The sequence below is a fragment of the Thamnophis elegans genome, chromosome 2, assembly GCF_009769535.1.
Source record: "Thamnophis elegans isolate rThaEle1 chromosome 2, rThaEle1.pri, whole genome shotgun sequence".
Taxonomy (NCBI): domain Eukaryota; kingdom Metazoa; phylum Chordata; class Lepidosauria; order Squamata; family Colubridae; genus Thamnophis; species Thamnophis elegans.
Window position 1 is genome coordinate 39,613,879 of NC_045542.1, and position 16,626 is coordinate 39,630,504.

At 37.8% G+C, this 16,626-nt stretch overlaps 1 protein-coding gene across 5 annotated transcripts in view; it reads left to right on the forward strand.

Moving 5' to 3' along the window:
• Positions 1-16,626, forward strand: part of ARSG (arylsulfatase G) — a 124,707-nt gene that overhangs the window by 53,429 nt on the left and 54,652 nt on the right. For all 5 annotated transcript variants that reach the window (XR_004254684.1, XM_032209542.1, XM_032209545.1 and 2 more), the window contains 4 exons: positions 2,015-2,202; positions 5,164-5,211; positions 11,547-11,658; positions 12,849-12,986. Coding sequence is in view for 4 of the 5 variants with exons in the window: in XM_032209542.1 (XP_032065433.1) it covers positions 2,015-2,202; positions 5,164-5,211; positions 11,547-11,658; positions 12,849-12,986 (486 nt within the window). In the remaining variant the exon portion in view is untranslated. The remainder of the gene's footprint in view (positions 1-2,014; positions 2,203-5,163; positions 5,212-11,546; positions 11,659-12,848; positions 12,987-16,626) is intronic.

Consider the following 16,626-nt stretch of genomic DNA (forward strand, 5'->3'; position numbering starts at 1 on the left):
AGATTACATTGTGATCTCTTGAGATTTTAAAAATTTGGATTAGCTGACATTTTCCTCTTTCAAATGAAATGTTGCTGTACAAGATAACCTTCAACTCCAAAAAAAAGGTCTGATGACTTGCCCATTATGTGTGTCCGTTCTCAAGACTGTTTGTCCTGTGCTTTGAACCTTCTGGCCTTTGATGTCATCAGATGAAATAAATTACCCTTTAACTAAGTTAATAGCCACATCTCCATTCCTAAGTTTCCATAGCCCAAAAACTTACTTTGGACATTCCATGCCCCAAAATCTGTAATGGAAGATACTTAAAAAATAAATCAATCACATTACTCGCATGAAGCAGCATATGCTTTTAGAGAATGAGTTTTTAGGAAGATTGGGATAGTGCCAGTTTGGGTGAAAATGTCACCTCATTGGCAGATTTGTCCCCTAGGACAGTGGTTCCCAAACTTGGCAATTTTAAGACTTGTGGACTTCAACTCCCAGAATTCTCCAGCCAGCAGTGCTGGCTGGAGAATTCTGGGAGTTGAAGTCCACAAGTCTTAAAGTTGCCAAGTTTGGGAACCACTGCCCTAGGAAAAACTCAGCACTGATTTTCCTTTGGACATTAGCAGCCTTGAGAAGCAAAGTTAGCAAACATGCTGTGCATCTCGCGTTTGCGCTAAATCTGAAGTACGGTAATGATTTTTGTCTGCATATATTTCAACTGCCTGGGCACTTTCCCTTTTCCCTAAAGGCAGATTTAGAGTTGCCCGCAACTGGATACCCATCGCTGCAAAGCAGTTGATGAGAAAGTGGAGATTGCCAAAGGCTGCAGCTGGGCCAACGCAAACATTTCCTGAATCAGGGGTGAAATCCAGCAGGTTCTGACAGGTTCTGGAGAACCGATAGCAGAATTTTTTCCCCAAGTTTTTTATTTTTTATTTTCATACAAATAACCACATGTATACCATTACATAATCAACACTATTTTGTATTATTCAATATTATGTCAATTCGTCTTACCACCAACCCCCAAAGACTATCATTTGCTCTTCAGCTCTCCATACACCATATTTATACCCTATCCATCGCTTTCTTGCCTCTTCTCCCTCTCTCCTCCTCCTTACCCTCTGTCATCCTTCTCTACTTCCCCTTCCTCTCACCTTCTCTCTCCTCTTTCCACTCTTTCTTTCTCTTTTCCTCTCCCCCCCACCTTCTCTCCTAACCCCTCTCTTCCTTCTCTTGTCTCTCTTGTCTTTTCATCTCATTTGCATGATACGAGATTTGGAAATTTTGAATAGTTCGGAGAACCGGTAGCGGAAATTTAGAGTAGTTTGGAGAACCAGCAAATGCTACCTCTGTCTAGGGTGGGAATGGAGATTTTGCAGTATTCTTCCCCTGCCATGCCCAGCAAGTCATATCGCACCCACCAAACCACGCCCACAGAACCGGTAATAAAAAAAATTGAATTTCACCACTGTCCTGAATCCCAACTGTGTGTTGTGCAGAGATGTGTACCCTGCCTTCTGATTGGTTCCAACTTCTTACTGGGTGGTGAGAGAAGGGAAAACATGTTCACACAGGGAACATTAAAATTTGCTGACCCATAAAAAGAACACCTATGCAACCATACCCAATCAACAGACGCATACATTCCATGCGGTGCAGTGCGGCAGAAGTTTACTCCAGCCTTAAGACATGACATAAATATTGCAAGCTTAATGCTCATATAGGTCAATAGGAATTTTATGAAAGCAGTAACAGTGCTCCAGATCCATAGATACAAAAGTACACACTGTGCATAAGGATAAGGATGGAGGGGGGGGGGGAAGGAAGCCATATTTCAATGTCAAACTACACTAACCAAGTAGCTTTGGACAGCCTGGCCTACAGTGGTCTACCTAAGAAATCAAAAATCTAACTACAGTTACTGTAGATACTTTGCCATAAACCAACTCAATAATATTTTCTTTCAAATTAAAAGGAGTGTAATAAATGAAAAATAATAGGAACCTTCCTCCCCTTTTTCTAGATTTGTAGATTTCCATTCAGCTGCATCTACCTGTTCCCCATCACGTGCCTCTCTGCTTACAGGACGTCTCGGCCTTCGTAACGGCGTGACCCACAATTTTGCTGTGTCTTCAGCGGCAGGCCTTCCATTGAACGAGACGATATTGGCAGAAATTCTGAAAGAAGCTGGGTACCTCACCGCTATGATAGGTAATTTAACCCCAGAAAGAAAACTTAAATTGATTCTATTTATACCTGGATATATGCTAGACCCGTGATGGCGAACCTATGACACGCATGCTACAGGTGGCATGCAGAGCCCTCTGCATGCCACCTGTAGCAATTCAGTTCCGCTGCACATGCGCACACACTTCCCGCCAGCCAGCTGATTTTCAGGTCTCCTCTGTATGTGCGGGGGTGGCATGCGCACAGGAGCGCTGTGTTTGCATGCACTCAGGTGGGTCGCTCGTGCATGTGCAGGGTGGGGCACATTGCATTATGGGTGTGCATGCATGTGTGTGCTTTCAGCACTCAGCATCAAAAAGGTTAGCCATCACTGCCCTAAGATTTCCTCCAGGATCTTAGTAAGGTTCCTTTCACCAATAAATGTAAGATTTTTAAAGATTTGTTCAATTTTCTGCTTTCTCTTTGGGTTCTGTTGCTGGTTTAGATTGCCCTTTTAATTAACTCTTAGTTCACATATTGTTAAGGGATGTGATGGCTCAGTGTCTAAGATGCTGAGCCTGTTGATTAGAAAAGTCGGCAGTTCGGTGGTTCGAATCTCTAGTGCCGCAGTGAGCTTCTGTTACTTGTCTCAACTTACGCCAACCTAGAGTTCTAAAGCACATAAAAATGCAAATAAAAATATAGAAACCCCGCCCACAGGACCATGGAGACATCTTCGGACAGCGCTGGCTCTTTAGCTTTGAAACGGAGATGAGCAACGCCCCCTAGAGTCAGGAACAACTAGCACATATGTGCAAGGGGAACCTTTACCTTTACATATTGTTGTAAGCTATTTGACGCTATTCACAACATTCTATACTTATGGGGTACCTTTCTCATGCTCTATGCAAACTTACCTTAAGACTTACCTTTATTACATAAGCATTTGGTATCCTGGAAAGTCACTGCATTCAGAACATTTGGGTGCTGAGAGAGAAAGATGCAATTTTCCTAGGATGCAAATTGGTGAGGTAATTCAAGATGTAAGGAAAGTGAATCATTTGTAGGTCTGGGTTTAATGCTGAGAATGGAGTTGTTTTTCTTCTGTTTTTATGATAGGAAAGAATAATGGCTGAATATTTTCTGATTGTGATTGCTTACCGTATTTTTCGGAATATAAGACGCACCAAGGTTTTGAAGAGGCAATTTTTTTTAAAAAAAGTAGGTAGGTAATTAGAGGGATAGGGAGGGAGAGAAAGAGAGAGAAATACAGTAAGTAGGTAGGGAGAGATAGAGTAGGTAGGTAGGTAGGTAGGTAGGTAGGTAGGTAGATAAAGGGATACATATATATATAGAGAGAGAGAAAGAGAGAGAAATACAGTAGATAGCTGGGGAGAGAGAGAGAGTAGGTAGGTTGGTAGGTAGAGGGATAGAGAGAGAGAAATAGAGAGAGAAATACAGTATATAGGTAGGGGGGAGAGAGAGAGTAGGTAGGTAGGTAGGTAGATAGAGTTGGGGGGAGAGAGAGAGAGTAGGTAGGTAGAGGGATAGAGAGAGAGAGAAATACAGTAGGTAGGTAGGTAGAGAGAGCGAGAGAGAGAGAGAGAAAGAGAGTAGGTAGGGAGGTAGATGTTTCCAGGTGTATTTATCCATGTGCTGGAGAAGGAAATCACTGACAATCTGCAGAACCTAAGACTTTGTTTCTGCTGGCGCAGCACTTCATCAATCTAATTCTCATCAATCACTTAAAGAGCTTTCCAAAAGGTGGAAAAAAGGTTTTTGCATTCTGCAAACCTCCCCAAAACGGCCCGTTTTTCACGAAAATTGGCCCTTTTTAAAAAAAGGCATGAATAGCCTGGGGGGGGGGCTTGCAGAGTACTCCTGGGGGTGGGCCCCCAAAAAACGAGCAAAAAAAGGCCCTTTTTTGTGAAAATGGGCTCGTTTTTTGTCAAAAGAATTGCATGCATAGCCTTATGGAGGCTTATAGAGTGCTGCTGGGGGCTGGGGGTGGTAAAAAACAGCCTGTTTTTTGCTCATTTCTGCCCTCCCCAGCCCCAGGAACTCTCTGAAAGCCTCCATAAGGATATGCATGGCCGTTTTGATGAAGATGGTGGGGCTTTAGACACACTGAGATTTTCAGCCTCTTTTTTGAGGAAAAAAGGTGCGTCTTATACTCCGAAAAATACGGTAGCTGACATTTTTTATGCAATTTTATTTTTTTATCCTGCCTTTATTGCTTTTACAAATATCTCAAAGTTGCAAAAATATCCAATACACCTTCCTCTTTGTATTTTACCCACAACAACGCAGTGAGGTGGGTTGAGCAGAGAAAAAAATGACTGGCCCAAAGTCAACCAAGCTGGCTTTCATGACTAAAGATTCATAGTCTCCAGCTTTCTAGCTTGTTGCCTTACCATTAAACTGGCTTTTTTATCACAAATTCTATCAAAAAATGGAAAAAATAGGCTTGCTTTTTAATATTAGGTAAAGCCAGGGGTGTCAATCTCAATTTCATTGAGGGCCACATCAGGGTTGTGTTTGACCTCGGGGAGCCGGGGTGAGCGTGGCCAGCTCAACGTCACTCCTGTCGGCACCTGTGGCGGCCTGAGCCCTCTGCCAGCAAAAATGGGCTCCCAAGCTCCATTTTTGGCTACCATGGCCTCCTGCAACTCTCTGCCAGTGAAAACGAAGCTCAGGAGATCCGCTTTTGCTGGCAGAAGCAGTGTGGGCCAGTTCTTCACTGTTTCCAGGGCAGCCCCGTGGGCCAGATCTAAGTACCCCGGGACCGGATCCGACCCCTGGGTCTTGAGTTTGACACTCTGAGCTAGACTCAATGATTTTGATGAGTCAGGATAACATGGTTTCTGAATTTTGATCTTGTTCTCACTTTTTCAACTAATTGCTCAGAGCTAAAGTAGCCAATATTAAATGTTTTCCATGGTTACTACTTTTCATTAACACTTTTTAGGTACTGATACTTTTCTGTTCCACATCACTTCTTTTTAGGGAAATGGCACTTGGGACATCATGGCCCTTTCCATCCCAGCTTTCGTGGTAAGATTTCTATACTTATTTCCTCCTACTAAAATGCCATGGTTGCTCTAGTTGGAATTGTAATTTCATAAAAGTGGATGCTTTGGTGTACATACCTTCCACATAGATAACTAGGATATTCTGGATAGAGAGCAGAATTTGCAGGAATGTAGCTTTTCCTTAACCTGCTAGTTTTTGTATGGAGGAGAATAAACTTGTTTTTATACAAGGAAGTATTTTAATCTTATGGCCCACGACCACAAGAAAGGAAACACACAGATACATAGATATGTAGATTTACAATCCTGTAAACTCCAAACAAGCTCTTAATTTTCATCAGCATTGATATTTCATCTAAAATTCTTCTTTGACAGCAGATAGATTAGCTGTGATTTGCCTAAAAAATCATTTATGAAATAAATCTTAGTTGGCTAGGTTCATACAGCAGGCTTAACCATAAATCCAGTCTGCACTGGATAACCTTTTATAGGTTTGAGTCTGTAGTATTTTTAGTGACAATGCAAAAATAAATGGAGACATCTTATACATGTGATTTTTTTTTATTCAGGAATAGTAGTTTTTTCTTCCTTTTTTAAAATTGTATTAAATTTATTTCAGGACTTATAATACAGGGTTTTTTTTGTATTTCCTTCCTTACATTAGCAAAAAATTGCCACCAGTGGCAATTTAAGTTAGGACTCAAGTGGGGGCAGTTATGTATTGGACTCTGCTTGGAACTGTAGGCTACAGGTTGCTCGACTGTTGTCTACAAGCAACTGTTGGCTGGCAACACACAATGTACTAAGCCAAAATGAAATAGTGGTTAATATTACTTAATTAAATGTGTTAAATGGTTTATTTTTCTCAATTTAGTAGCTTTTTAAAAATTTCACATTTTGTAAACTATTGGGAGGGGGAAAAGATCGTAGAGACAGGTAATCTGTATACTACTAAAATTTTCCTGCTGCTTTTCTGCTTGTAACCTTCATTTAACCCTAATGGCAAACGTTTTTGAATCAAGTTACCTCAAACCTGCTACCTTAAAAAATCAGTACAAAATCCATGACCCATTTAGTCCTTTGTAATTGAAAATTGAAAAAAAAATTCATGCCAGTTGTATTTGCAAAGCTGTGGACACAACAGTAATGCCACAGTTAGCAGAGGTCACAAGATTGTGATTTCCAACACTCCCTGTCAGCTTTTCATGAGCAAAATCAATGGGGAAACCAGCAGGAAGTCAGAAGTTGCTCTGGTTCCCACTGCTTTATTGCCTGTGGACTTTCTGTTTCTCTGTTTAGGTAAAGAAATATCTCTGAAATATTGACCCAGTGGTCATGGGTTGTTTAGTTTAGCAGTTCTCTCTCACTAGATTAAACCTCTAGTGCCGGTGATCAACCCAAATTGGATTCTGCAACATTATCCCGGGTCATGCATATTTGCCTTCATTTGTCCAGTACAGTTGTAACAATCCAATAATGACCCAATGGCTCATAGGTTGTCTAGTGCATATTAATAACAGAACCATGATGACACAGTGGTTAGAATGGAGAATTGCAGGCTAATTCTGTCGACTGTCAGCAGTTCAATTCTTTTTTTATATTTTTTTTTATTTTTGTTACCTAGACAACATATACACACCACAATAGAAAAAGAAAAGCAAAAAAGAAAAAAGAAAAGAAAAGAAAAAAAACACACACACAAAAGAAAAAAAAACAAAGCCCATCATCACATACAGTATGTCGTTTGGTTACAGGTGTTTTAACATTTATCATTCTTATACATTCATTGTTTCATTTAATAGATTATAATTTAGTATCGTTTCTTATTCCCCTACCTGTGGCAATCCATCCCAACTATGTTTCCCCACACACACACACCCCGTATCTCTCTGTTGTATATTTAATAGACACAACAATAAAATAAAATTTAAAAAAAACACACAAAAAGAAAAAAAAAACATCATCACATGCAGCATGTCGTTTGGTTACAAGTGTTTTAACATCCACATCCTCGAATAATATTTACCATCTCAAACTTTTCATCTAGTATAACTAGAAACCTCATTTTCATTCTACAATATATATTCAGTTAACATTAGTATTATTTTTTTCCAGAAAATATACTTATGTTCATTATTGTCCTTGTATTTCATACCTTCAAACAGAGATCTTATTCCTTCATTTTTCAACAAAACGTCACTGCATATATATACCAGTTTTCAATTATTCCCTTATTAAAATTGTTTATCAGCAGTGAAATATCATTATAATACGTTCTTAACATTATACATTATATCACCAGACCTTATATTAATTTTTCATTGTATCATTGTTAGATTATTTCACAGCATAGTTATATCATCATTCAACTTCTTCAATTAAAGAATAAGTATATCATTTTTCATTTCCAAGGGTTTTTTTTCCCCCTAGCCACCGATAAAACAAATCCCATATCTCATCCTCTTGTTCTCTAATTTCAAATGTCAATTTACTCATTTCAGCACAGTCCATTATTTTTCGGATAACTTCTTCCTGTTTTGGTATTGTTTCGTTTTTCCAGTTTTTTGCAAATACAATTCTGGCTGCTGTTAACTCATTTACAATCAAGTATTTTAAGTCTTTGTTGTAGATTTCTGGTATGATCCCCAATAAAAAGACCTCTGGTTTAAAGTCTATTTGTTTGTGTGTCATTTTCTCCAACCACATGTGGATTTTAGTCCAGTATCTTTTAGCTTCAATGCAAGTCCACCACATGTGGTAGTATGAACCAGGTATCTGGTGACATTTCCAACACTTTTCTGATTTATTCTTGAACATTCTTGCAATTCTGGTTGGGGGTAGATGCCACCTGTAAAACATCTTATACAAGTTTTCTCTATATGCAGTAGACATTGTCATTTTATAATTTTGAGACCACAATTTCTGCCAATTCTCTAAGTCAATCCCATACCTAAAATTTTCCCCCCAAGCTATCATACTTTCTTTAACTTGCAATTTAAACTCCAATAAATATCCATATAGTTTTTTAATTACTTTTTCATCAGTACCTGTTAAAACTTTGTCTAACTCAGTCATTTTATTATAAAAACCTTTGGTTTTTCTATCTTCATTATATCTAGATTGTATCTGTACATATGAATACCAGTTCATTTCCATCCCTTCTTTCAACTCTTGAATAGATTTGAGTTCACCCTCTGCATTCAATAATTCAATATATCTAACTGTTTGTTCCTTTTTATATATTATTGGATATGAAAATGCTTCAATTGTTGATATCCAGACTGGAATTTTCAAATAGTGTAATCTTTTTACCTTTTCCCAGTTTAATAACAACGCCTCCCTTATATAATGTCTTCTAAAATAACCATGTGCTTTAGTTCCCTTATACCATAAGAAAGCATGCCATCCCAACAATAAATCATGACCTTCTACATTCAATAATCTGGAGTTTTTTAATGATATCCACTCCTTAATCCACATCAAGTTTGTTGCTTGATAGTATAGCTCCCAATCAGGTAGGCCAAATCCTCCTCTAGATCTAGCATCTTGTAGTAATTTAAGTTTTATTCTAGCTTTTTTCCCTTGCCAAATAAATTTCAAAACTATTTTATTTAAGTCTTGAAAAAAATCCTTACCCAATCTGATTGGGATTGTCTGGAACAGGTATAGAATTCTAGGTAAAATGTTCATTTTAATTGTAGAAATTCTTTCCATCATTGATAAGTGCAGATTTTCCCATTTCTCCAAATCAATTGCTATTTGTTGTTTTAGTCTGGTATAGTTGTCCTCCTTAAGAGTGCTACATCTAGGTGATAAGTATATCCCCAAATATTTAACCTTACTTGTAATTTAAATCTGCAACGTTTCTGACAGCTCTTCCTTTTGTGTTGCTGGGATATTCTTAGCCATAATCTTTGTTTTGTCTTTGTTTATTTTCAAGCCTGCTACTTCTCCATATTCCTCTATTCTTTCTAGCAATTTGGGTGCTGTTTCTAATGGATCTTCAAGGATAAAAACTAGGTCATCTGCAAACGCTTGTAGCTTATACACTTCTCTCTTAATTTTCATTCCTCTTATTTCTTCTTCTTCTCTGATCTTTCTGTTTAAGACCTCTAATGTTAAGACAAAGAGTAGTGGTGATAATGGGCAGCCTTGTCTCGTACCTCTCTTTATTTCAATCGGATCTGTTAATTCTCCATTTACCATTATCTTTGCTGTTTGTTACTGATATATCATTCGTATAGTTTGAGTGAATTTCTTGCCAAAATTCATCTGCTCCAGTTGTAGAAACATAAATTACCAATTCACATTGTCAAAAGCCTTCTGCGCATCGAGGAACATCAATGCCATTTGTTTTTCAGGATGGGCCTCATAGTATTCCAAAGTATTCAAAATCATTCTCATATTGTCTTTAATTTGTCTTTTAGGTAAGAAGCCATTTTGATCTGAGTGGATGAAGCCATTTAAATATTTTTTAAGTCTCTCAGCTAGTATAGATGTAAATAGCTTGTAATCTGAGTTTAATAAGAAGATTGGTCTATAATTCTTGATTTGTGTTAGGTCGGTCTCTTCCTTAGGTAGTAATGTGATATACGCTTCTGACCATGACTTCGGTATTTTGCTCTCAGACATCACTTCATTCATGACTTGTAGAAGTGGAAGGGTCAGTGTTTCTTCAAATGTTCTGTAGAATTCCACAGGTAGTCCATCTGGTCCTGGGGCTTTCCCATTGTTTTGTTTTTTGAGTGCATCTGTTAGCTCCATCATTGTTATTTTACTTTCTAACATTGTTCTAATTTCGTCTGATACCTGGGGGAGATTAGCATCTTGTAAGTACTTTTTGACTCGTTCCTCCTCCACCTTCTCTTGTTCATAGAGTTTAGCATAGTAGTCTTGTATAATATTTTTTTTCTCAGTATTTCCATACTGAATTTCTCCTTGTTTATCTCTTAGTTGAAATATTTTCTTTGTTTCTCTCTCTTTTTTCAGCTTATATGCCAACCACCTGCCTGGTTTATTCGCATTTTCAAAATAATTCTGTTTAGCACCTCTAATTTTTTGTGCCAGTTCTTCCTTCTCTAGTAGGTCCATTTTATGTTTAATTATGTCCATTTTTATTTTGACATCTTTTTTTTGTGGTGCTCTCTGTAGTTCTCTTTCAAGTATTTTATAATCGTTATCTAAAGCTTTATGCATTTGTCTTTTCTTTAAGTTTCTCTTCCTTGTGTAGTCTATTATCTAACCTCTGATAACAGCCTTCATTGTGTCCCAGAGATTCTGCAATGATGTATCTTCTTTCCTATTTTCTTTAAAGAAAAGGACTAGCTCTTTTTCCATTTTTTGTACAAAATCTTTTTCTTTCAATATAGTATTATTTAATGTCCATCTAGGTCTTGCCCTTTGGCCTTTCCATTTAGTTAAAATTGGTTTGTGGTCCGCCCAGGTATTTGCTCCAATCTCAATTTCTTTTATGTTACAGCTCAACTCTGCTGAGGCCCATATCATATCTATTCTAGAGAATGATGAGTGTCTATTTGAGTAGAAGGTGTATTGTTCTTTTTTAGCATTTCTTTCTCTCCATATATCTTTTAGATTTACTTCATCTATCATCCTAAAAAAGGATTTCGGCAGAAGCTTTCTATTTAATTTTTTTGTTTTGTGTGTTTTATAGTCCATACTTTGATTCACAATGCCATTAAAGTCTCCCATCATACAAATATCAACATAGTCTAATTCCAAAAAAAAAAGATGTAATTTTTTGTAGAATTCATCTTGCTTTTCATTGGGGGCGTAGATTCCGATTAGAAGTGTTTTTTTAGTATCCATAATTTCCACCATCAGAATTCTTCCCTCTTCCTCTGCATAGGCTAATTTTGCTGGAATGTTGCCTTTAATATAGAAGATCACTCCTCTTTTCTCGCCAGTGATGAAAACATTTTCCCAAGCTTTGGTTGAATTAATAAGTGTTCATATTTCTTTTGGATATGTACTTCTTGTAAGCAAATTATGTCAAGTTGTAGCAGTTCAATTCTCACCAGCTCAAAGTTCACTCAGTCTTCCATCCTTCCTAGGTAATATGCTGACTCAATAAACTGCTTAGAGAGAGCTGTAAAGCACCATGAAGCAGTATAGAAGTCTATTGCTAATACAGTGTTCTTTCTGGCAGTAATGATAATGCTGCTTAGGACTTAAATAATTCTAAGAGAACCATAAGATCACAATCAGTGCTTGAATGTTGACATGTATCCTGCTAAGTCCTTGCAGTTGGGTAGCCACAGATGTGTATTCCATTTCAGACAACTATCTTTTGTTGAGATAAGACAGACATATCTTCATTTTGTGTTTTTTTGTTTCTAGGTTTTGATTTTTATTTTGGTATACCATATAGCCCTGATATGGGCTGTACTGACACTCCAGGTTATAACCTCCCTCCCTGCCCGGCTTGTCCCAGATGCTCCACAACAGTCAAGTATGTTTATTTACTATTTATGAATTTATATCCCAGCATAATCTAGTAACTCTTGGCAGCTCACAGAGTATCATGAACATATTAAAACATTCATAGTATGTTTTGAAATTTCAATTTGAGCACTGAGCCAGAAAATTCAAAAATCTATGCACAATGAAGATCAACCCAAATTAAAAATAAAAATAATAAATGGCACTGTATGTAACATAATTGGAACACCTTTCAAAATATCTCAGTATTTAACATCTTTCTGAAAACACTCAAGGTGTAGACTGGCCTGACTTCCATTGGTGCTATTTCAAAGAATCAGGGCCTTCTAACTATGTTTTCCCTCATTCTGTGGAAATGTGGGACTACACAAAGTTCTCCCCTAAACCACCTAAAGATAGTCCTCTTTAGCATTCATAATTGGGACTAGTAACTCTGTTGTTAAGCAAAGCACTTCCTAAGTGGGAAATCATTTTTATTTATCACATTTATTTGCTATTCACCGTACCACAAGGTAACTCTTGGCAGCCAATAAGCTCATGTGACTGCTTTCCTTTCCCCATTTGCTTTCCCTTTAAATGCTCAACACAGTGTTACAATAATTAGAAGAAGGAAAGGGAAGGAAGGAATCAAACAAGTGATCTCTTCTGTGCCTGACCCCTTTTCCCCCCTATTGTCTGCCTGTTTACTCTCTTATAATCACGTTTTCTCCAATCTCTCTGCTCTGCAAAGAGGGATAAAAGAAAAAAAAGTGTAATAGGGATGCTGTGAAGGTTATAAATGATGGCGATGGTTTTAAAGTTATTTTTCAACATCATTGTAACTTTGAATAGTTGATGAACAGGGCAATTGGTAGGCGAGGTCTACCTGTAGTAGATTGGGATCATTTAGGTTGGAAGAGGTGGTCCTGCAACTTCCAAGTACCAAGCTATGTTAAGCCTAATTATCCTTTCAGAGCAATTTGTGGTAGTTTGAAACATCACTTGTGTTCCAACCTATCTTTATCAGTTTGGATAGCAGCTGTCTCATTGATCTGACAAGTAATTTAATATGCCCAGAGAACAAATGTAACCTTGGCTCTCTTTTTTAGCTGATTTTGTTGTGCAAAGGCTTTGGAATTACCAAAATAAATAATAGTTTTAGAGCCCACTTTTGTATTAATCTCTCATTCCATACTCAAGATCTTACGATTTTTTTTTCAGTAAACATCAGAAAAACTGCTATCCTGAAATTGCACTTCCTCTTTTTGAAAACCTTACAATTGTCCAACAGCCTGTAAACTTAACTACCTTAGCGGCGACGTTTACAGAAAAAGTTATTCATTTCATCCATTATGCCAGGTAAGAAAATCTCCATCAACATTGACCTTACTTCGGTAAAATAGTAATGGGTTGGCATTGTATAAATTAGCCTGCAGTCTAATGTTATACATCTGTCCTTCTCTCTCATGAAGCTCCAATGAAAAGATTGGAATTTTCCACTTCCATTGCAAAATCCTCGCTAAACAATCCTAAATTGGAATTTCCATTGCTAAATGAAGCAGTCATTAGGCGAAACTACTCTACTTAGCAATGGCAACCCCAGTAGTTCCAATCCAACTGCTGCTGGACTGGGATCCAAGTGCTGGCAGGCTGCAGTGTTCAGATGTATGTGGTAAATGCAGCAAGGGAAGAGCCACATCAGCCAAAGGGAGTTTGCTGGGCCCAACTAGGAAATTAATTTATTAATTTCAAGGTAATTAAATAATTGAGTAGGACAGGGTTGTTGAGAGCAAGGGCAAGAGATGGTGGCTCTCTGGATGATGGTGGAGGCTGTTCATAGTAGATGCAGGCGAGGCAGAAGTGGAGGGACGAGGACTTCCAAGAGGCCCATGCTCCGCAGCTTGCATTGGAAAGGTATGATAATCAAAATGTGCCAAATAATACCTTCCAAGCACAATGAGAAGCGGGAAATGGTGGAAGAAAGCCAGTTTTATTGTGGTTCCTAATGCCATAGTCTTGCTAACTGCATTTTCCAGCAAGCAAAAACAATCTAGACCTTTTAAATAATTACTGTAAACAAGTAATGATAAAGTTTGCTCCAACTCAACCAAAACAAAATGAACTGACTGGGATGGAAATCATTTATGTATATATTTATATTTAGAGACGATTGATAAATAGGGATAACAAAAGCAACTTTTACAGTACTAAAAATAATTGATTTGAAACCATTTCCTAAAAAAAGGACTTTATATATAAATAATTATAAACAGAATAACATGCCAAAATATGTCATACTATTACAATTCAGTCAGTACAAACAATCTAATTTTATGAAGGGAAGGACTGAAAACCCAGGACTTCTAAGAAATGCTTGGAGCTTTACAGTCTTTATGGATGGGTGTCTTCAGAACTGCAACATGTTTATTCAATCTTATTAAATCATATGAGTCTTCTTATAATATTTTAGATCCATTGCATTGCTGGTTAACTTGAGAATCTTAGTTACATAGAGAATTCTAAGTGATTCTGTTATTTAGCAAACTATTAACAAATAGCTTTGTTTTAATTACGTTTGACTGTTTTGATTGTTCAGATTCATTGAATTTTATACTACAGTACTTTGAAATATTAATATTGTCTCTATCTGCAATAAATATGGATTCATAATATCGTAGACTTCCAAGGGCAGGAATCCATTCAATTTTTGATTGAAAACTTTTAGTTAAGGGAAATGTTAGGCTGATCCTAGTGTCCAAATATGTTTTCCTTAACACAAACCTTTTTATTCTGCACTCTAAAACAACTGAGAAAAGGCTAGGTTCTTCTGGGTTACGATCTAGGTTTTTTGCCTCAAGTAAAAAGCTCCTTCAGTCTCTCTTCATGAGACTTAATTTTTACTCTTCAGATTATTCCCCTTGTACCTATTCTAGTTTCTCTGAATATTTTAAGGTGAGCTACAGGGGTGGGTTCTGGCTGGTGTTACTGGCGGTTCGCTCGTGCCTGAGCAGTTCAATGGAAATTGTTCTGTGCATGCGCAGAACTCAAAAACAAGATGGCGGCGACTGGAGAACCGGTTCGGTTCTGCGACCCAGGCCAACATACCACTACTGGGTGGCCGAACCAGTAGGAACCCACCACGTGTGATGCCCAGAACTAGATACAGTATTTGAAATGGTTCTGAACTTTGCAAATTATTATGCAACTATTACTTGTGAATTACTTGGAAAGTGGCATTTGCCTTGGCAACTTCGTCATATTACTGATTCATATTTAGATAGTAATATTCCAGATCCTTTTCATGTGTACTGATTTCTTTTTCTTAATTAAATTTATTTATTTCAAGTAAGCTTACACCTGCTGTTTCCAATTCACTTCTTTAACCTGTCAAGATCCTTTTGATTATTATTCTATTTTCTCTTCCATCTTGATAACATTCCACACACCCAATCATTCGGATCATTAATAAAAAATACTAAATTGCTGAGGACTGAATACTGTTGCATCACATTCAGTACCTTAGTCTAGTAGCTCATGAGTTTTCCTGAGCAGTTTTCAAGCCAGCTATGCACCACTAACAGACATACCATCTGTCCCATATTTAATTAGCTTGTTAATCAGAATGTTTTTTAGTGTTCTGTCAATGGCTTAATGAAATTAATGCACATTACAGGTATTTGTCAATTTACCACCGTAATGGAGCCTTCCCATCACGGTTATAAGTTGTAGCAATCGTAAAATATGACTGACCCAGTTTATGGCCTTTTTTGTGGCAGTGATTAATTGAACAAATGGTTCACCATGGACGCAGTTTTGCTGAAAATCAGAAGTAAATGCTGTTTTTTGGCAAAATCATCATAAAACTTCACATGACTGTGGGAGGTGGCGTATGGCCATAAATGCAACCTGGTTGTCAGCCCCCTGAAGTTTGCTCATGTGACTGGGTGGAGTGCCATCGGGATTTCCAATCCAGGTCATAAGTAGCCCTCTGATAGGTCCACTGTAACCTCAAATAGTAACTAAGCCCACCAGTCATAAGTTGAGGTCTACTTATACTTCCATAGCAATTCTAGTCAGCAAGTTCCTCAATCAAAAAACAAAATAAGGTTAGTCTGACTAAATTTGTTTCGGATGCTAGAATTTTGGAGTTGTTCAGATGTTTACAACCTGATTTTATTTTAATTTGCTCAAATATCTTCCCACACATTGATGCACTTGATTGATGTGTAGTTACCAAGCTCTTCTTTTATTCTTTTGGGCCAGACTTCAGTGATTTTCTTTGGTGCCCTAGGAGCAATCCATCTGTTGCTTCCAAGGTCAGCAAGTATTCCCTGAGCATGTTTCTAATAAGCTAAGGTTGGTGTCCTCTTCTTTCATCCTTACATTCACACTTGCCTGGGAAAAGGCATTTCTTCTTCTCTTTTTAAAATAATTTTAAATAAATTTATCCAACCATAAAATACACGTAAAAAAGGAAAATAGCGGGGAAAAGAGTAGAGAAAAGTTAAGGTAAGAAGAAAAAAGAAAAGCATTGACTCCTGACTTTTTAAAGTACTTATTTAGTGTTTTTGGCCAGCAGAGTGCTGCAGGAGGCCGTGGAGGCTAAAAACTGGGGGGGGGGGGGGGGCACGCCATTTTGGCCAGCAGAGGCACTGCAGGCCAGTCCTTTGATATTTCCAGGCCAGCCCTACAGGCCAGATCTAAGCATCCCATGGGCTGGATTTGGCCCTCGGGCCTTGAGTTTGACACCCTTGTCTTAAAGCAATATTAGAAGACAGAATCCAGTCTAGTGGCAAGATTTTCCCTGATCCCACTAAGAAGATTGGATAATATTATCAGGTAGGGCTTAGAAAGAGAGGGCCCCATTCCTAAAGTCTACTCCTAGAGTGAAACCCCCACCTTCTTCAATGTTTTTTATTTTGTTTGATTTTCCTACTTAAATTGAGAACAGGGACAATCTTTTTATAAGGCGTAGTTCTGATGTACTGAAGTCTTTAGC